The 23,015-nt window shown below is 39.7% G+C and overlaps 1 protein-coding gene across 1 annotated transcript in view; it reads left to right on the forward strand.

The window, feature by feature from the left end:
- Positions 1–23,015, forward strand: part of LOC138265784 (gamma-glutamyl hydrolase-like) — a 189,092-nt gene that overhangs the window by 139,651 nt on the left and 26,426 nt on the right. Inside the window, exons 7-8 of the mRNA XM_069213812.1 lie at positions 12,418–12,511; positions 15,653–15,790. Of these exons, the coding sequence (XP_069069913.1) occupies positions 12,418–12,511; positions 15,653–15,790 (232 nt within the window). The remainder of the gene's footprint in view (positions 1–12,417; positions 12,512–15,652; positions 15,791–23,015) is intronic.

Consider the following 23,015-nt stretch of genomic DNA (forward strand, 5'->3'; position numbering starts at 1 on the left):
GGATCAATAATGTTTACTCGCAACACTCAACAAAATGCACAAGAATATATTACGGTCATCCTTGGAGGTGTAGAACAAGAATAAATAAATATTGATGATCTCTTTGGACTCAGTTACAAACGGAAGCATGACTGCAAAGACTTCTTTTTCACACGTAGCACTGAAATCGCTCTAAATGATTTATTTTCTTAACATTACCAGATTGTAAAACTGTGCCTTTTGACAACTTATACAAATATGGTAACCAGAATATATCCTGCCCAAACTGCAGATCTGACCTTATCTCTACATTGTTTCTATTAAGAACAGGAAAATACCTTATAGTAATGCTACAGCGCTGCAGAGCACAGGGTTCCTAAATGGAAACTCAAATTTTCAACTTCAAATCTGGGCAGATATAAATTTCAGGAAGAACTTTTACTGCTTTAGCTATCATCTTTCATGAAGGAGTTAATACAACCTCTGGAAACTGTACTGTAAATTTAAAAAGCAAAACTGGATGGACAGAGTGGAATGACAGCAACCTGCAATACAAACCAAAACTTCCCTTCAAACTACTTAACTCATAACTTCTGTTTCTTCAACCAAAGTGCTAAGGAAAGGTTATAGTTAAAAATGTGACGTACAGTGTTTTCTGTACGTGGTTCAAGTATTTGTTTGACATTATTCGGCCTATTAAGGGTAATGCCATTAAAAAAGATGCTCACATGTCAAGACTCCTTGTAATGTTCCATAAAGCAGTTTATATATCAAGTCTATACAACACTCTCTAATTAAAGTCTGAAAACCGGTAGAACATACTCCAATTTCAGCAGCTCAAAGCTAAAAGAATAAAGGGCCAGATGTAAGTACATTCTGAATTGCGACCCGCAAATTGCGAGTCAGACCGACTCGCAATTTGCGAGTCGCAATTCAGAATGTTGGATGGTGTCCCTGACACCATCTGCGATTCGCAGGGGGGTCGCAAAGGCCCACCTCATGGATATTCATGAGGTGGGTCACAATTTGCGACCCCCTTGTGATGGCGGCCCTCACAGGGATGGTGGCCTGCTGCGGACAGCAGACCACCATGTCTGTGACTGCTTTTTAATAAAGCAGTTTTTTTTTGGTAATGTAGCCCGTTTTCCTTAAAGGAAAACGAGATGCATTACAAAACTAAAAAATGAAACGTTTTCTTTCAATTTTTTCAGAGCAGGCAGTGGTCCATAGGACCACTGCCTGCTCTGAAAAAATGTTTTTAATGCCATTCACAAAGGGGAAGGGGTCCCATGGGAACTCCTTCCCTTTTGCGAATGGGTTAGCACCCATTTGAAATGGGTGCTAACTGCGATTGCTTTGCGACCGCGGTCACAAAGCAATCTGGCATTGTACTGTGACTCGCAATTAGGAAGGGGACTCCCCTTCCTAATTGCGACTCGCAAACCCGTTTAGTGATTCGGTAAACAGGTTACTGAATTGCAAAAGGGGTTTTATGCATTGCCAAGTGCAGTTTGCACGTCGCAAACAGCAAAATTCGCTGTTTGCGACGTGCAAACTGTTTGCTACATCTGGCCCCAAAATTCCTTCAAGTGAAAAAAAAGACACCTTTTACTTCTCCAACCAAACTTTTACATCCTAATAAGGGAAAAAAAACATCTACAGTGTGGGATTTTCTATAAATGGATTATGAGTTCTCCAGACATCATTTGGCTTAGCATGGATGATGTATTTCAGAAATATCTTTAAAAATGAAAAGTACTTCACATTTACTTCTGATACTGTACCACATATATAATTATTCAAGAAAAATGTTATAATCTGTGTAGGAAGCTTGCTCTCTATATAGTAAACGAAAAAGACGTGCACTGTGTAGAGAGTCCAAGCAAACCTACTCTGGTACCCAGAGGTAAAAAGCAGACCACCTAATGCTGTGTTTTTGTGGTAGTGTGGGTGAATAGTCAGGCTTATCTTGGAGATATGCTAAGCATTTGTTGTACTCACAGTTTCAATAAATGTGGACACACACTTGGAAATATAACTCAAAACCAATTTACAAAAATACTTTCGATTTTTATAACATTTTTAAGACCAAGATCATCAATATACAGTAAGTACTTCTTTTGTTATGATTTTTCAAAGTTTACAAAATATATGATATTTGTGCATAATTATGCACCATAGGAATGAATAGAGAAATCTTTAGAAATGCATACAAACTTTTAATGCTCTCACAAGTGTCACCTTCAAGTTTTAGGTTGAGGTCATCAAGATGTCCTGTGGGCCAGCCGGAAAAGTTTGTGCAGTTCCCGGTTCAAGCGGGAGCAGTGGCTGAAAGTCTTGGAACTGGTGCACAGCAGAGAAGGGGATCACTTGTAAACACACTGCACAGGTGGACTTAAAGGTAAGTCTGGTGGGTCCCCTTGGAGGGTAGACGACGCAAGGGGTTAGGGACTTCTAGAGAACAACTGGTTTGGCATTGCAGGGGCCAGGAAGGCTGGGTGCAGTGCAGATAGATCAGCCAAGAGTTGTGCCTCAGGGAGTCCTTGAAGCCAGGTGCAGGTCACTTTGAGGGTAGATTGCAGGTCAGCAGAGCCACTCTTGGCTGGTTCTCGGGTGTCCTTAAGTCCCTCGACTGGTGCTTGCTTCAAGTTTTCGTAGCGTTCAGAGTGGACTTTGCTTCTGGGTGTCCGACATTGGGGGTCCAGTATCCTGGGCAATGGGACTTCTCAGGCCCTCAAAGGCAGTGCCACCAAATTTGGCACACTGGTAGGTTTTATCCTTCAGGTCTGTTGTGTGGATTTTGGTCAGTCTGCTGGCTCCAGTTTGTCAGTGAACTAGACTTCACTGGTTCCGTGCTTGCGGGTTGCAGGAGAGTGATACCTTTTTTGCAGAAGCTTGGAGGTGCTCTAAGGGTTATTAGAGTCGCTTCAGCGGCAATTGTCCAGTCCTAGGAGCAGCAAGCAGGGTTTGGCACCTTTTTCTTTGTGCAGCAGGACTTCCGTTCTTGTGCCTTAGGTCTTTGTTCCTAGTCTTCTTGTGTCCATCGAATCTGATTTGCAGGTCTAGGCATGCCCACTAAATACTGAATTTAGTGGGCGTTAGGTGGAGTACTAGGTAGTGGCCAATGGGCCACCTACCTTAGGATGGCTACACCCACTATGTGACCACTTCCTTCACACCCCTAGCCCTGATTGGCTATTTTCTTGCCATCCAAGATGGAGGAAAATGAAATGGAGTGGTCACCTCACCTTCCACACCTGAGGGATGGTGGAGGCTAAAGGGGGACACTCCTCCTACTCTGGCTAAGGTTTCCTGCGGGGTTTCCCACTCAAAGTGGGGGGAAAACCTTTGTAGTAGGGGGGTGTCAGATTTCAAAGGCAGTAAAGCCTTTGAAGCTGACCACTAGTGCAGGAGGTCTGCCTGGGGGAGAAGGTGTAACACCTCCACCCAGGAAAGGCTTTGTGTTCTGGATCCTGAGAGAAGAGGCTCTCACCCTAGGAGTCCAGACTTCTGCCTGGTGGTGGCAGGCTGATTAACACCAGTCAGCAACCATGCCAGGGCTGTTAGGTTTTGCAGGGGGCACCTCTAAGGTGCCCTCTCAATACATTTTATAATAAACCCATCGCTGGCATCACTGTGGGTTTATTATTCTGAGTTGTTTGAGACTAAACAACCCAGTACTCAGAGAGCCCATCATGTAGCTGGGGAACTCGTAATGACTAGTGTCCAGCACATGTATTTGCTATGGCTTCCCAGTACACTTACTATGTCTTATGGGTTTGCAAAAATACATTAGGGGCATATTTGCTCATGCACACGTATGCCCTCACATGAATTATAGTGCATCCTGCCTTAGGGCTGTAAGGCCTGCCAGAGGGGTGACTTACCTATAGTGTATGTGGTGTTAGTGGACATGGCACTCTTGGTGAGTGCCATGTTGAGTTTGCAAATTTTAAATACACCTTCTCATGCACTTGCATTGGCAGTCTGCATGAGGCTGGTGTGGGGCCTCTCAGAGTGGCACAATTGGTGCTGCAGCTCTTGGGGGCCCTCTTCAGTACCCATGCACTAGGTACTAGGGGTGCCATTTACTAGGGACCTACAAAGGTGGCTGCAGTGCCAAACTAATTACAGTTTTGGTGAAAAAGATCTGGCCTGGGAAACCTGTTTAGCAAGGGCCCAGGGCACTTATAGTTTGAACCCACATCATTTTCCAGGCAAAACAGGGGGCTACCATGTCAAAAGAGGCTCTTTCTCCCAATCTGCTTGTTTTGATTACTGCATGACTGTAGAGAAAGCCACTGAATAATTAATTGTAGTGGCTGCAATGCATAGTATAACTTATTTAAAGTGATTTACTATGAAGATTTTTTTTTTTTTTTTTACAATCCATTGATTGTTTTTTCCCCACAGTTTGAAGGTGATGCTTTATACAGACCATCGCTTACAGATGAAGAAGTAGAAAAGCTGGGAACAGCTAAAAATGAAAAAAATGATATTTTTAGTACATTGTAATATAGTCTTTCAGTATACGAGTATAAGCAATGACTATTGTTATATTTATGTCAATATGAAGATTAAATACTAACATATCTTTATATTTTTTTCCAGTAGCCGCTGCAGTTGAATGACATTACATGTCTAAAAACAGTTCTTGAGGCTGAGACATATTGCTCAGATACAATGGAGACTGATTTTAAACATAAACTGCTCTTTCCATACTTTCCACCAGTTTATTTTGCTTATTTCCTAATTAAAGTTTCAGTGTAATACAACCAATTTTCACGTAGTTACGAAGCAAGTTAATTAATCATTGAAGCACTAGCTCATAGATGCTCTCACACAACCGTCTACACACCCATACAGGCACTCACACAACCAATAACTCACCCATAGAGGCACTCACTCAACTCAACAGGCACTCACACAGGCTCTACCTCACCCATAAACACACTTTTTAATATTCTTAGTCACTCATACAATCACTTACACAGTCACTCACTAATTCTTATAGCCATTCCAATAGCCATTTACTCACTGAATGCAGTTACTCACACCACCACTCGTTTACAGGTTAAACCACCCAGTTTACAAATTACTCACCCATAGAGCGGGTGAGATACACACTTGCTCTCTCATACAAGTACTCACACAAACATTTATTCACCAACATAGCCCCGAATGGACTCCATCAATCATCCATACATCATTCATACATTCTTTAACTTACCAAAACACCATTCATACACTCAGTTACTTACTCAAACATGCAGGCAGTCAATAATCCATTCAGTACTCATGGACTCACCCATACATGCACTCATACCCTCACTCACCCAAACATATTTTCACTCATTGTCTCTTAAGTCGACAATACAGCTCTAATGCACTCATTCACTTCCCATACATGCACTCATGCAGTCAATGCCTCACCCATACATACACCCATACACTAAATCACCCATACACCATTCCTGCACTCAGTCGCTCTCCCAAACATGCAGTCATGCACTCTCTCATTCACCTATGCAGCACTCATGCACTCACTTCCCTCACCCACACACACTCCTGCTCTTTCGGTCACCCATGCACTACTCACACACTCACTCACCCATACATGCACTCATGCACAGATTCACTCAGCCATTCATGCACTCAGTCACTCATTCATACTTGCACTTGTGCACTCACTCACTCACTCACTCACCCACACATCACTTATACATTCACTTACTCACCCATTCATGCACTCATACAATCAGTAAATTATCCATACACCACTCATGCACTCACTCACTTGCCCATACATACGCTTAGTCAGTCACTCACACATGCACTCAGTCACTCACCCATACATGCACTCAGTCACTCACTCATACATGCATTAACTCCCTCACCCATACATGCACTCAGAGAATCACCTATACAGTCATGCACTCACTCACCTATACAGTCATGCACTCACTCAGTCACACATACACCACTTATGCACTCAGTCGCTCACACATATATCACTTATACACTCACTGACCCATACATGCACTCATACAATCAGTAAATCACCCATACACTACTCATACACTTAGTCATTCTCCCATACACCAGTCATGCACTCACCCACCCACACATCACTCATACACTCACAAATACAGACACTTGCGTTCACTCACTCACTTATACATGCACTCACTCACCCATACATGCAGTCACTCACTCACCCATACATGCACTTTTGCACTCACTCACCCAAACATGTGCTTATGCACTCACTCACTCATCCATATAGCCAGTGATGTTCCCACTCAGCCAGTAGACCCATTCTTGCACCACTCACTCATCCATACATGCACTTATGCACTCAGTTACTCAGTCCTGCATGCCCTCATACACTCATTCAGTCACCCATACAATCACCCATACACTACTAATGCACTCAGCCAATCACCTTTACAATACTCATGCACTCATTCAATCACCCATATACCCACTGATGCGCCTAATCTCTCACCCATTCAGACACTGATGCACCCAATCACTCACCCATTCAGACATTGATGCACCCAATCACTCATCCATACAGACACTGATGTACCCAATCACAAACCCATACACACACACTAATACACCTAATCACTTAGCCATACACACATACATCCATGCATTTACTCACACATACACACACTGACGTACCTATTTACACACGCATACATGGAATCATGCACTCATCTTTTTTAACCATAAAAGTTTGTACTAACAAGAACCTTTTGTTTTTTTGTTGTTTTTGTGTATTTTGTGTGTGCTTTTATAAAAAATGTGGGGTTTTTGTATGCAAACTAAATGGCAATATGGAGCTGAACAAGTTCAACAGGCAGCAAAAAAAAAGGCTGCAAAAAGTGAGATTGGAAATTATATTTAACACTTGTGCTGCTTTCCTGCATCGCAAAGGACTTGAACTGACTGCTCTCCAGCAGAGATGACTGTGCTGCAGTCCATACAATATATTTTCATCAGCTGAATTCAGATGCTGTGTCTCCAACATGGGTCTGTACTTCTACAGGCACTGTGTGCCCTGGCTCAGATAGTGCTGCTGAAGATCTTGATGTTCCTAGCCTTTTTTAACTGGTTGGTGTGGTACGTTTTTAGGTGGTATAACATTGATGTAGTGCCACATGAGTACTTTTTACTGGATCCTCTGGAGAGCTTCTTTTGATAGAGAGCACTTCACCATTTTACCCACAGTCTTTGACTCTCTTGATGGAATTGTGAAGAAGTGCCACGCAACACTGGCTCTCCTCACTGAAGCCCCTTCATCTCCATAGTCTTCATTCTCCGGGTCTTCAATCATTCCTGTGCTGGGTGCGGCACCTGACGACTTGGCTTTCTCCTGTTGCCATTCTGGAAGTTTTGAAAAACCCCAAATGCAAACCTTTAAAAGGACTGCTCCTATATTTGCAGATAGACCTGCTCAGAATGAATCAAGAACCAAATGGAATGTTCATGAACAGACAAATGGGTGGGATCCTTATTAAAATGCTTGAAAACTTTCCACTCCAATCATATAGTTTCCTTTCCTGGTCACATGATCTTTCCAATGACGCATGTCGTTGCGACATTCAGAAATATAATAATTTTTTTTTTATTTCAAATAAGTCTGCATGGGAAAGTTAAAACATCATCACAATAAACCCCTATAACCAAACAATGTCTCCAATATCTGTATATATTTGTTTTACTATTTTTGAAAAACACGCGGTTGTAGCGGTTAAAGACATCACCGCGACTGCCAGAGTCAATACAATAACTCAAAAAACACTATAAAAGTACTTTCCTACAAAGTGTAATACCAAAAGAAAACTGTAAACAGTATATTAGTACACCCCTAGGATCAAACACTGCCTACAATATCTGTATATATGTGTTTTTAAAACCAAGCGGTCATGTAGTTAACGACGTCTCAACGACTGCCGGAGTCACCGCGGAAACTCAAACACTACGAGAAAAGTACTTTCCTACAAAACCTAATACAAAAAGGAAACTTTAAACATTATATTAGTAAGCCCCTATAAACAAACAGTGTCTACATTATGTGCATATTTGTGATTTACACTATTTGAAAACCATGCGGTTGTCGCAGTTAACCTCACTGCAACCACTGAGGAAACGCAAAAACCACCAGAAAAGTACTTTCCTATAAAACCTAATGCAAAAAGAAAACTGTATACATCATGTTAGGAAACCCCTTTAACCAAACAGTCTCTACAATATGTGTATATAAGTGATGTGCACTATTTGAAAACCACAAAGTCATTGTGGTTGATGACATCACAGTGATGTCCAGGGTCGCCACAAACACTGAACATTGATTTGTGAAATATTTTCCATTTAAAAATCATTCCAAAAGATAATTTAAACATGTTGTTGGTATATTTCTACTGTGAAACATTATGTATACTATATATATATTCAAAAAAAGCAGTGATTAAAGCGCAATAATAGAAATTTAAATAATGCTTCAGCAATTTAATATAATATTTAATAAGCTGTATTTAATTCCCTAAAATATAGTGACTAACACTGAAGCGTTATTTCAACAGAAACATATTTTATATCTATAACAGATAATATCCATTTAGAGGAAAAAATTACACAAACATTAGAAACTACTTGAAAAAACATACATTACAAGGTTGTTATAATTAGGAAATTGAATTTAAAAAAACATTGAAATTCACTGAAAAAAACAAAGGTTACAGGGTTGTTATAGTCAGGAAATTGAACTTGAAAAACCTTAGAAATTCACAAAAAAAACAAAGGTTACAGGGAGGTTATAATTAAGCTCACATTTTAAACATACAAAACCAGAGAAATTCAGCAGTTACAGTTAGCTGACCTAACTATTATTTGTGCCCCCGCAATGCACTTACATCACTTATGACATGGTCAGTGACATCGCTGATGCCATCACTGATGACATCTCAAATGACATCACTGATGACATCTCAGATGACATCACTGATGACATCAACCATAGGCCCACTCACACACCACTTACACTGCATATAACTTCTCCTCAACGCACTGACATACCCATTCAAAGACCCATTCAAACACTCCCACCTAGACACTGAACCATGGAGCCACTCACATATCAACACACCCATACCAGCCACTAACACCACTCATATATACAGCCACTCATGCACCTACTCACTGACCAATACAGCCACTCACACATATAGCAAAACAGACATACAGACACTTACACACCAACTCATACACCTGTACAGCCACTCACACGCTGAATCAGTCATCCATACAGCTACTCACACACCTACTCACTCAATCATACAGTTACTCACACACCCACTCACTCACACACCCACTCACTTACTCATACACATATTAACACATGTACTCACTCACTTATACAGTCACAGACAAGCACATACTCTCCCATACAACCTCTCTCACACTGACTTACTCTCTTTTTATGCCACTCACACACTCGTACAGCCACTCGCACACCCACTCACTCATCCATCCAGCCACTTACATACCTATTCATGCACCCATACAGCCACTCATGTACCATGGCACTCACACACACAGACACTTGTGTACCTGCTAAATCACTCATTTAGCCACTCATGCACCCTCACATTCACCATTTGCAGCCACTGACATACCAGCACACTCACCCATACAGCCACTTATTTACCCTCTCATTAACCATTACAGCCACTTACATACCCACCCATACAGATACTCACACAGCCACACACTTACTCATATACCCACTAACACACCCACTTGCTCAAACTCACACACCCGCTCATTAATATATACAGTCTATCACATACCCACTCACTCTTTCATACACCACTTACACACCCACTCACTCACCTATACAGGCACTCCCACAGCCACTTACTTTAGTATACATGTTTAACACTCAGTAACTTTTAGAAAACACTCACAATCATGGGATGATGTTGTAAGTGATGTCATCTGTGATGTGATTTGAGATATCATCAGTGATGTGATTTGAGATGTCATCAGGGATGTCATCAGTGATGTCACTGACCATGTAATAAGTGATGTAATATGTGAGGTCATAAGCAGTGCATTGTGGGGCGTAAGGTCTAGTTAGGCTAACTATAACTTATAAATTTCTCTGTTTTTTGTACGTTTAAAATATGAGCCTAACTACAACGTCCCTATAACCTTTGTTTTTTCAGTGAATACACACACACACACACACATATATATATATATATATATATATATATATATATATATATATACACACTCACACCCATCTATATAAGGTATATTTGTACATGTATACACACACACATATGTTCTATATATGCATATCTATATAGGTATAAATAGATAGATAGATAGATAGATAGATAGATAGATAGATAGATAGATAGATAGATAGATAGATAGATAGACATTTTAAATATACAAATTCATTTTTCGTTAGAGTTATCTCATATCTTAAATAACTATAACTTGTGCCCTAAGGTAACTATAACTTGTGCCTCCACCGTGGACAGTGTTTTCATCAAACATTTTACTGCAAATATTAAATTGATATTATCAATGATGTTATCAGAGATGTCATGAGTGCTGTACTTTGTCGGGTAATTAGCTGTGCATCGTGAGGGCGCAAGTTATAGTTATCTTAGAGCCCAAGTTATAGTTACTTGTGATAACTCTAACTATAACAGGTGAATTTCTATGGATTTGTGCGTTTAAAATGTGAGCCTAACTAGCACGTCTTTGTAACCTTTGGTTTTGTAAGTAAATTTTTAAGTTTTTTTAAATTCTATTTCCAAACTATAACGTACCTGTAACCTTAGTTTTTTCAGTGAATTTCCACACATTTTTAATGTAAAGTCATTTTCATTACTATAAATTAATCCAACCACCACCACCCACGGCATTCGGCGGGCAGGGAAACAGAGGAAACCGCTCGCATGAAGTGAGAGCTGTTTGACAGCTTTCACATCATACGAGCGGAGTGTTTGTTCTGAATTGGTGGGAGCTGTCATCTTATAGTTCGGAAAACAGGTATTCGATAGGGAACCACCTTTCAACATCAGATTTAGGCAGAATTTTTACTAATCTGCTATAACAACCATAGCATAGCACCTACACATAGCACAAAGAGGGTGTTAAGACTATAACTTTTCCCTATTGTTTTCATTTCTTTGCTGCGTTACTGTTTTTTTTCTATGTGGTTACAATTCATATTATATGCACTAGGTTAGGATTATAAAGTATACATTTTTGATGCATAATCTGTTGTATTGCATTTGAAAAGTGTTATTCCTTTATGAAAGAGAGTTTGGGTGTCCACTAATTGTCCCTGTCCCATCTTATGGGACTGATTGTTACCAGAAAACACTTCTTCTTAAGCAAAGTTGCTCAGTGGGTTGTGTATTGGGTCCAGGTTTACTGAGTCCTTAGTGCCATAGAGTCAGAAATCTGAACCGTTCAACTCTACGGGGGGAGGAGTATAGAGAACATATTTTTCTTTTCCTCCCATTGTTTGATTTCTTTAAATTTCTGTCTTACTCTCCCCCATGTCTCCCTGTGTCTTCCTTTGTTGGCTCTTAGAATGCCTTCCTTTATCTTTAATAATGTATGTGTATTTTAACGTTGATGAGCTCATTAAAATATCAAACTATCCTATTAGGATTCACAACTGTGAACTGCAGGTTACAGGAAGTGCTCTGCAGCAAGTACTTTAACTACTTGAGCCTATTTCCAAGAAATAGGCAAATGGCACTCTCGTATGATGATTATTTCAATTTGTTATAAACTTTGACCAGCTTTAGCGCTGTCTACTAAGATTACTGTATCAGAGACTCTCAACTATATAAAAGCATTGACAAAGCCAATAGCTGGTCAGCCAAAGCCAGACCTATTATCTATGGCCATGTTTAGTTCAGTTACCCATTTCCTCAATTAAAAGTTGCCTTTTTAACTTGCCTATCCTGAAACCAGTAATTTTCTGTTCTTAAATTTACAGCGTTAAAATAACGCTATTACGCCAATGCCAAAGTTAATCTTTTAATATTTGTTTTTGATCTGTTAGCCTAGTGTTGACGTTTCTATCATGAGCATAAGGAAAGTATGTTCACTGCATCTTCTTGACCATTTCGATCTGAAGACGAAATCTCTGAGACTCTGTAATCGAACATATTGTACCATGGTTGCTCTTCATTTTCACATAATCCAGTAAAAGGTTTGAAACCAGAAACATTTGAATTACTTGAATTTGTAGCTCTGACCACCTGACTTGAGAATAGCATACCACCTAGATATCTTATTGAACTCACTCTATTTGGGAATGTGTTTTTCCTAGGCGTACTTAAGTAGATATTTGCTTGCCTGTTCATGTACCTATTTCATATCTTGTAGGATTTTTATGCCAACAAGAACCTCAGAAACTTCTACAATGTCCTCTCTACCAACACAGATAAAGTGGGCTTGGAGTTTGTGTCCACCATGGAAGGTGAGTCCTTTCACATCCATTATGCTCCTCATTGTCCACGTAAGGTAGCACCAAAGCCTGCTTCACTGCATCTCTTTGGTTCCAATTAGGAAGCTGACACACTCAATTTGTCCTTTATATTTTACTGAATGAACATGGGAGATCTCACACTTTTTGCATAGGTGGTTCCAGATTTTAGTATTCCATTGCCGATATTTTAATGCTCTCTACAAAACTATGACTTTGTAGCTCACAGTTTTGACAAAAAAAAAACTAAGCCAGAGGGTTGTAAAGGTATTTGCCCAGGTTACAGTGTTTTGATGAGAACAGAAGCAACAAAAAAGGTCTCTCCTTTGTAAAACACCTCCTTGACCAGTTGACGCAGAATAGACTGTATTCCTGAGGGCTACATAGTCCTACAAAATATGTAAAAACATGTCACTGGAATGAAACTGTTACTCGAGAATGTATTAAGAGTACTCATTACCAAATACAGTAATTGGAAGGGGAGTTGTCACCAGCCAAGTAAATCAAACAGATAAATCAAAGGATTTAGGGGACAACAACACTGAAAAATAAAACTTATAAATATAATGACCAAAAAAAATGTCATTAGTTTGAATGTAATTCTATCATACACATTGAACTGACAAGCATTTCATGCAGCTGTATTCCACCACCTTTAGACTATTATCAAATTCCATTAGATGAATGTTTCTTTCACATAATCTAGTTTCCATTGAATTAGTGATTCCCCATAAGCCTGTTTGCATTTCGAAAATCCATCCTTCTCTTGTGTTGTATATTCTCCACCAGCAAAAGAGCCATGGGCCAGATGTAGCAAAGGGTTTTTCCCATTCTGTGTCTATGGGAAAAAGTGTTTGTACATATGGCCCCATGTTCCTTATAAGAAGACATTTTGCAATTTTCAGTCATTGAGCCCCACTCCTCACCTGGGAGACTAGACACATCAACACCTTGCTGCCTTTTTCATCAATTCCTGAGTCCAGCGATATCCCTGATCGCCAAAAGCATACTGATGTCCCTAGCTGCTCTTTTTGCAGAGTCCATGTAGAGTCAACCCATCTAATAACTGTTTGGCATGTATTCCAGACATACTTGAGAGCACTCTTTGAGTGTGATATATACCCTCTCCCCTGTGCCATAAATATTTATACAAAATAGGATCCTACAGCCCTGGGACCATTCTACCCTCTCACTCCCTCCTCAGAGCCACATGATGGAAGAGCTCATCTAACATTCTACCAAGGGAGAGATGAAGATATAATCAGTGGTGTAGTGAACCAAATCCTCCTGTAGATCCTTACTCTAGCAATCTGAGTCATCTGGAAAATTCTTGAACTGCTGAGCTCATTCCGGTTGAAGGTGGACCGGCCCACATTGAAGTAACCAGTAAATATGTTGCTAGTTGACTGAAAATTAAAATTAGCTTGATTGACACAGTGCACCTGTGCAACTGATCACAGTTGTAGTAGAAATGAAAATGTATCCTCTCCCCTTGAAACACCTGGAAGGAGTAATCCTCAGTGGGACACCAGCAGGAGCGCTGGTTCTTCCTTGCCCACATGCAGTTCAGGCCCAAGCCTGCCTGTACCGGAACACCAGAAACTATTGTCTTCCTGTAAATAGTCCAGCTTTCAGAGGGTGAACACATGAGGAAAAACTGTAATTGATAGTTTTCCCTGAAGATGCTATGCGTCTGCACACCAGGAAAGTAAACAAGCATTTTAACAGAGAAAAAGAAATTCAAAGCCAACCCTGGTTCTTTCATGTAAAAGAAACACTGGAAAGGGCTAGAATTTTAATAAGAAAATAATCCCAATACAACTACAGACTACAGAGTCACCGCAAACTCATGCAGCTTGTGAGCTTGAGAAGGTGCTATCCTTTCCATTGCCTACTTTTGTTGTACCGTCTTAGTCTTAGAATGATTACATTAAGTTTGATTTGATCTGGTAATGTAGGGTTCAGTAGACACTAGAGTGGGCCAAATATCCGGATTAAAGTGAGCATAGCCAATTTTGTCCATTCCACTTTCCCAGACATTGTGGGATTTTCAGTAGAACATCTAAACCGACAAGTTGGACTTTTTTTCTTGAAAAAGAAGCATAATTAATAAGTAAAAGTTTTAAACATTGCATTTTTAGCGAACAAATGAACATCTACATTTGTGAAGGATGTTTAGACGTAGTTCTTTTTATAAGTTAAAAATAATGTTTTTGGAACTATTAAAAAACTGTACTTTAAAAAACACAGCGTTGCTTGTTCAGAAAGTTAAAAATAAATGTCAGGTCAATTTTTACAAAACATATGTCTTATTTGTTAAAAATGTACACGTATAAGTTATAGCTTTCAAAAATATTGACTTGTGTAAGATTTTTAAACATGTCTAACTTTTGCAAATAAATAAAGCTACTGAATCACAACCATTTGTTATTTTTATTACGATCTCTGATTTACTAAGAAGCAACAACCAAAACATTAAATTACGCTTCTGCATAGTTCTGAAAAGTAATTGTTATAACATACAGCGTTTTGGTGGCATTTTCATGAGATGTCTGAACTTCATACACAAATGCAGGATATACTTGTGCTGTGCCCATGCTGTACACCAGGCACAATCGCTTTTTATGGAACAAAACCGAGCAGGAATTAGGAGTTTAGCCTACTGTTATCAGGGCCTCCTATTTTTGGTGCATTGCCTTTTTGGACACTAAACCGGCACACTGTCTAGGTTTTACAAATGCTCTTTTTTGAGGAATGACAACTTTTTTGGGGCCATTGTGCTGTTGGTGGATTGTAACATTGCCCTGTTTCTCTAAACCTCTGTTCTGCTGACAGGACAGTTCGAAGAGTTGAACTCCCACCAATGAAAATCCCAGTTCATAGGGTACAGTCACAACAGCTCAGTAAGTTCAGTACCATTAAACTGGGTAACAGTAACACCTTTTAATTACAGCGCTTTCGGCTAGATGTATCAAAGGATTTACCAATTCTGTTTCCGTGGGAAAATGTGTTTGTACAAATGGCCCTCAGAAACAGCAGCAGGAAAAATTAGTTATTGTGTAGCTAAAGCGCACTTTTATGAGGGTTGTGTATATATTTGCTTCTTTGACTGCCTCATTGTTTCGATTCCTCCAGGTAAGAAGTATCCATTTTATGGAGTCCAGTGGCACCCTGAGGTGAATCGCTTCCAGTGGAAGAAGGAACTTGCCTTCCCACATTCTCCCAATGCCGTGCGGCTCTCCTTCTACATGGCAGACTTCTTTGTGAATGAAGGTTTGTGTATAATGGTCTATGTAGTGCATAATGCATACACTCAAAGACTTATCATCATCTTATATCAACAATCATATGCAACATGGTATGTTTTATGGTTAATTTGCTTCAGAAGTTCGAACTATTGAGAAATCAGAAGACAAACACAAGAAGGTGTCTTCAGTAGGCCAGCTCTTTGAGGGCACAGTTATCTCACATCACACTTGACAGAGGATAAAAGCTGCCCAAGCCTGATGTGTCTTTAACCTTGTTCTACTACATGATGTTGTCAGTGGTTTTCAAAAATCGTCATTCGCAACAAGACCTAATTTTCACATCAAAAGTAAAAAATGTAAGGGTTTGGCAAATTATTTTTGTAGTCAATACATTTTGAGGAAATTAATACTTGCCATTGGGTCTCTACACGTTGATATATTAGTGGGAAGAATTTAACTAAATACTCTTAAAGTCTGCCTTAACATTACAGTGGACACAAAAGGGTGCTATTTGGAAAACATAGCTTTAGTATAGTTATGCCATTTATAAAGTATTTTGAAGGCATCAAAAAGTGTGTAATAACAGATCTAAATAACTCAAATGACTAAGCAGTATAAAGGGGCACAGAAGCAATGGTCCGTCGCCATCAAGCTTGCTGGCTCTTTATATACTGCAAGACAAATCAGTCTTATTGTCAGCACTTGCCAATAAGCATGCTTCCAAGTTCCAGACGTAGAAGCCAGACCAAAAGCCTCCACTCAACACTAATGACCAGTGAGGCAATCACATTAAGCGTGACAATAATGTAAAGTTAATCTTGTTAATTATTATTTTATTTAATCAGTGCTGGTAGAATAAATGAAGATATTGCATTAAGCTACTAAACAATCATTACTGGCAAAAGGTTTTCATCATGGCACCACCATGGCACCACCAGAGTTGATGAAAACTAAAGTCTTGTTTCAAAAGGGTAACACATTGCATGCTGTTTTATTTATTTATTCATGAGTTTTGTAATGCACAAAGCTTCTCAAAGAGGGTTTCCCAGCGTAGGGCAAGTGTAGCTAGGGTGTGCAAATCCATAAATTTAAAAAAGCCAGGTGTTCAGGCCTTTCTAATAAGTCATTTATGATTTACAGTTCCCTAGAGCTTCTGGAAGAATATTCCATAGTTTGGAGACAAGGTATGCGAAAGAGTGACTTTTCATCTGAGAGGTTAGTTTGAAGATCTTAACGATTGTGTTGGCTGGTATGGTTTCACCAATTCCTGAATGTAGTGTGGCCTTACGCTGTGTTTAGACTTAAACATGTAGCAGAGAACCTTGAACTCAATACGCTTAGGGCCAGATGTATGACCTTTTGTTATACGACTTGCAATTTGCGATCTGTTTGGGAATCGCAAATTGCGAGTCACAAAACAAAATATACAACAGTGTTTGCGATTCCCAAATGGGAATCATCAGTATTCATGAGGTAGGTCGCAATTGGGGACCCCATTGGGAATGGCTGCACTCACAGGGATGGTGGCCTGCTGGAGACAGCAGTCTACCATGTCTGTGACTGCTTTTAAAATAAAGCAATTTTAAAGGAAAACGGGATGCATTTCAATAAAGAAAATGTCAAAGAGACCATTACCTGCTCTGAAAAAATATTTGCGCTTCCATTCACAAAGGGGAAGGGGTCTCTTAGGGATCCCTTCCTGTTTGCGAATGTGTTAACACCAAGTTGAAATTGGTGTTAACTGCGATTGTTTTGCGACCACATTGACGGTCGCAAAACAATCATACACACCATTCAGATTCGATATTAGGAAGGGACGCCCTGAACACGCCCCTTCCTAATACCGAATCACAAAACACAAATTGTGATTCAGTAACAAGTTACCGAAGTGCAATTTAGGCATTGTAAAGCCCAAAAAACATTTTTCTAGTCGCATACGGGCTGATTCTGCGAATTGGCCCATTTGCGACTAGAAAAATGCCTTGTACATGTGGCTGTTAGTGATCCTAAGTCAATGTAGTTCCTGTAGCAGATGGGAGACTGAGGCAGATTTGCCGGGTCCGGTGGCTTAGTGGACTAATGCGTCCACTGTAGGAGTGTTAGCGCATCTGACCTTTATAAATAAACTTACAAGGGGACGCTTATAGGTCGATTAACCTTTTTACTCATTTAGGATGTTCTTACCATAGTTCCCGAACAGAAACAATAATCAATAATCATTAGTCAAATCAATAATCAATGGAGTCAGTAAATTTCACTCACCATGACTTTTCAGCCATGAATAACTACACCTTTAGTAAAAGTTTAGTAAGTTTATTTCCCTGTTTTTAACAATGCTAAAGTCATGTATTAATCTCCTAGTCCTATCAAACGCAATTAATAATATTTAACCAAAAAGACAGAAGAAACATGATTTAATCGAAGCTTGAATCACAATGCATTCTTAAGCATCAGCACAAATCATTAGTAAAACCAATTTCAATAATACTGCAAGATCCATAGGGTTCAGCAAAATAGTTTGTCAACCATTTGTCCCTGCAAATTGTCAGTAGTCATGTGAATATCCTCAACTAACCCAGATTAGCATCAGCATGTGGGACTTCATGCAAAACAATTTTAGAACACAAATTTAAATAACATCTAGCTAAGGAGAACTATTAAGACAGCGCAGTTGGTACCTAGAAAGAAAATGCATAAAATGCGATTCGGTCACATTGTCATATCTACCAATCCACTGTATGGGTCAGCAAGCAGAATCAGTCTTCGTCCTCAGGTCATCAATTGATCAGCAAAACATCAGGCTCTCAGTCAGAGAGTATGAGCCCAATGACAGAATCTCAAATCTCTTCTTAAGTCAATATCGCATGTCATAACGGGGTAAGATCAAATCTGTGTCTAGTCTCCTCTGTCACGTTGTTATATCAAAGTCACCCAAACCATCCCCTAATTTCCAATTGGTCAAATAATTGTACGTTGTTACTCTGTCCAATAATTTTCTTATACCAAATCTATGAATTCTTATATTTCACACTTCACACATTGTTGATTGGTCTGCCTTATGATGCTCTCATCATCCGGCTCGTCAGGTATCAAATTTGTTGCACCTTCTTCTCCAGTCAGTGCTCTCATTGTTCGCGTCCTGGGAAAGGACCTCTTGCACACATTACACACATAATGATACATCTTAAGGATACTGTCTCCTGTTAGTCGGTTCTCATGGAAAGCTTCTGCTAAGCATTTTTAACAAGACAATAAGCATTTCACAGTTAGTTCAATCCGTCAACATTTTTCATTAAACGCTAAGAAATACAGCTTCTGCATGAGGCCTGGCAAACTAGGCCAAAACACTCGCAAGGTTAAGACCTACAATTAATAAGCTACAACATACTTCATAACCCTTGATATGTCATATTACTACATTAATCTAATACATTTTCAATATTACTATTTTCATTGTATTAATCATCAAATTAGTACATTTCATGAACACTAGAGGCCATTCTTTGAGATCACAATTTCAAACGTGCACAATTTTTTTTACTACATTATTCATTTTCTACAAAAGTCATTATTCAAAATACGTAATCACTCATTAATAATTTCTAATTAGGACATCTGCTTCATCAGGGGCCTGTGTTTAACCTCATGATCCCAGCTGGCCAATTCTGCCTTTCATCCTTCTAAGGTCAATACAATGAGTGCCATTGAGTTGGGTAACAATAAATATCTGTTATTCAGCACCAAGACACACTTCTGGGTGAACATGCGCTTTACAGATGCACATGTTATGTTATGTGTGATGTAAATTAAAGAGCATTCTGGCTGCAGCATTTTGAACTATCTGTAAGCGGTTAATTGCTGTCTTATCCGTGCCCAAATAGAGCACATTTCCATAATCCAGTCTAGGTATAATCGGAGCTTGTATTACGGTCCTCCGAGCTGCAGGAGGGATTAGCCAGATGATCTTTTTTTGGCCGCCTAAGAATAGCAAAGCAGATGGCAGCTACTTTAGTCACTTGCGGTTTCATGATCAGTTTGTCATCAATAAGGAAGCACAGGTTTTTCACCTCCATGACTGGAGTAGGCATGGTTCCTAGGGATGCTAGTGAGTGTCTCGAGCCCCAGAGGAAGTCATTCTCACCCAGAACCATGACCTCAGTTTTATCACCATTGAGTTTGAGAGATTTTTTTTTCATCTATTCAAAGATTTTACTCAAGCACAGGTTCAAGGTCGAGGGGTCCCGGTTCTGGGCCGATGACAGAAAGAAAATAGTCTACATGTCATCCATACATAAAAAGAGGGTGAGCCCACAACTCTCTATTAGGTCTGCTAGGGGGTAGACATAGATGTTAAATAGCATTGGGCTTAGAACCGAAGTTTTAGGAACTCCGAAGGCCAGTTCTTGTGGCCTAGATTTTTAATCAGCCAAAAAAAACTGAAATACACAGTCTGTTAGAAAGGTGGCAAGCCATCTTAAAGCTGTGCCTTTGAGGCCTAGTGCCTTGAATCTTTCCACCAAGATTAAGTGAGATACTGTGTAGAAGGCCACACTCAAATCCAACAGGATGAGTGCCGCAGTGCCACCATCATCCAGGTGTTACCTTAGATGTTCCGTAACGCCCAGCAGGGCAGACTCAGTGCTAAATCCCACCCTAAACTGGACTGTAACAGATGGAAGAAATTTAGGGCCTCAGCAAAAGTGGTGAGGTGTGCAATAACATGCTTTTCCAAAATTTTGGAAAGAGCAGGTATCAAAGAGATGGGACGAAAATTAGACAGATTAGAAGAATCTAGATTTGTTTTTTCAACAAAAGAAGGACCATAGCATATTTCCACCTGAAGGGCATAAACCCGTCCCGCAAGAAAGAGTTAAAAAACTCTAATAACATTGTTAGACAGTTTGTGTCCAGTTTAATAGATTGCAAAATAGCTAAAAAGGATGTGAAATCAAGGAGAGGCCATTCACTCATTTTGGCACCGCAACTTGTATGAGCTGACAAATAGTAATCCTCCTCTGTAGGCAAAGTCCACATATTCATAACTAAGTCAGCATCTGCTTTTGAGGAATCTCTGGACAGCTGCAAGTGAATCTGTTCCACTGTATGAGTGACAAACTGACTTGAAGGCAAAATGTTCACATCTGAATTACAGCAACAGTTCCTGGCAACTGAGGAAGGCAATTTAGAATAAGATTCACATGTTTAATGCAAGGCAAGAATTTGATGATCTTTATCTAATGATGGGCATTTTCCACATGACAAAAGTTGCATTGCTGCGTGCAGGAAGTTATCTCAGTGGATGTAGCATAGACTATGCACTTATTGTGACTTACATCTTTGGAAACAAAACTGTCCCGTCAGTATTGAGCAGAACCTACTATGTTCTTTCGTTACAAAGTATGCACATCATATCTGAGGCTATAGAAAAATTGTTTTAGAATGCTTTCTGGAACGAAAGGAATAGATTAGGTTTTGCATAGCTTCAGAGTGAACAAGGCACAGGGTGCACTTCATTCAAAAGAAATAATGCAAAGCCAGGCAATGTTCAATACACTCAGTTCAACATCAGAAAACCTGAAGACCAAGTTTGTAGATTTTGTCAAAGAATGTGAAGAAAAATCAGAATTTTGCAAGTACTGGGTAAGTGTTCTACACATGATAGCTCTAGTGAAAACCTGGGTACATGCTGATCGGGAAGGTGAATGAGAGCTACATATTAAAACTGTGGAGTCACTGATTACTGTGTTTCGCAAATTTGATTGCATAAACTACGTGAGATATTGCTCCTGGTATTTGGAAAGAGTGATGAAGCTAGAGGTGGAAAAACCATAACTCTACAGAAAAGTTATCCAAAGACATTTTATGGTGAAAGACAGAGAGCCAATGCTGTGGCTCCAGATATGAAAATGGAACTGACGATCCAGAGATCCCGGAAAAGCTCCAAGAGAATTGTTGGTCATGTAAAAGTGAACACCTTCCTGCACAAAAACATAGGAATTTCATCTTTCTATGTGTGCTACAGAATGTAGAACTTGTGAAAATAACAAGCAGAAATTAATATATTCCTATATTCCAAGGGAATTGTTGGTCAGACATGTAAAAGTGAACACCTTCCTGCACAAAAACAGAGGAATTTCATCTTTCTATGTGTGCTACAGAATGTAGAACTTGTAAAAGTAACAAGCAGAAATAAATATATTCCTCCTTGTTACGCCTTTGTTGGGATGGCGTAGAATTTTCATGCATTCCCAAGTTTGCTTCCATTGGTTAATCTGGGAAAGCGCCAAAATCCATAGGTGGGTGTGTGGCAACACCCACAATCCTCCCATAGAACACCTTCCAATTGCAGAGGAACGCCATGCAGCGATATGCACTGCCTTGTGTTACTCTGGATTTACTGCCACGCAGAGACATGCAAGGTGGTTTTGTTTGGGTTAGTAATATCACTTTAGTCCTTGTATGACGCAATGGCAACATAAGGGCTAGGTAAATCTGTGCCCAGGTCTCGTGTGGTCTACAGAATGAGTCGATGAGATCAGTTGAATGAATGCCAGTGACTTTAACTTATCAACCACTTCAGTAGCTTCTTCTTTGTCTGTTGCATTGATCTAGAGATTAAAGCTTTCCAGTAGAATGGATATTTCCTATTGAGAGAGCTTAGATCGTCAAGGCCAGGTCCAAAATTTTCTAATTGAATGTAGGAGAGCGTTCTTGTTTATGATATATTAGTGATAACATGAAAACTTAATTGGAACAGGGAGAGATCACCAATGTCATATGTTCAATTGGTGTGTGTTTGGGACCCATGACTTCAGAGCAAGTCAACGAGTCATGATGGATGATTGCTACACCATCACCTCTGCCACAAGGTCTATTCTTCAACAGGATTTCAAAGTGATAGACCCCTGTTACCTCTTACATAGCACAGTCCTTTTTTTTATCTAGTCAGGATGAGCCAGTAGTTTCTGGATGATCCAAAAATATAATAATTTCATTTGTTTTTCATTCTGAATTCTGGGTGCCCTATGACAATTAGTAGCAGAAATGCAGACTTTGACATAGCTGATTTAAAAAAAGGCATAAGACACAGGGTGTATCTCTCACATAGCTTTGAGCTTCCCTGCACATTTCCTACATCATCCAATAAACCTATCTCAGAACTAGCATAAAACTATCCTAAACCTCTGTATCTCACCGTGGAACTAACAGGAGAAGAAAGACATGAAGGTTGTCAGACACTGGATGGGAAA

The sequence above is a fragment of the Pleurodeles waltl genome, chromosome 11 (genome assembly GCF_031143425.1).
Source record: "Pleurodeles waltl isolate 20211129_DDA chromosome 11, aPleWal1.hap1.20221129, whole genome shotgun sequence".
Classification (NCBI taxonomy): domain Eukaryota; kingdom Metazoa; phylum Chordata; class Amphibia; order Caudata; family Salamandridae; genus Pleurodeles; species Pleurodeles waltl.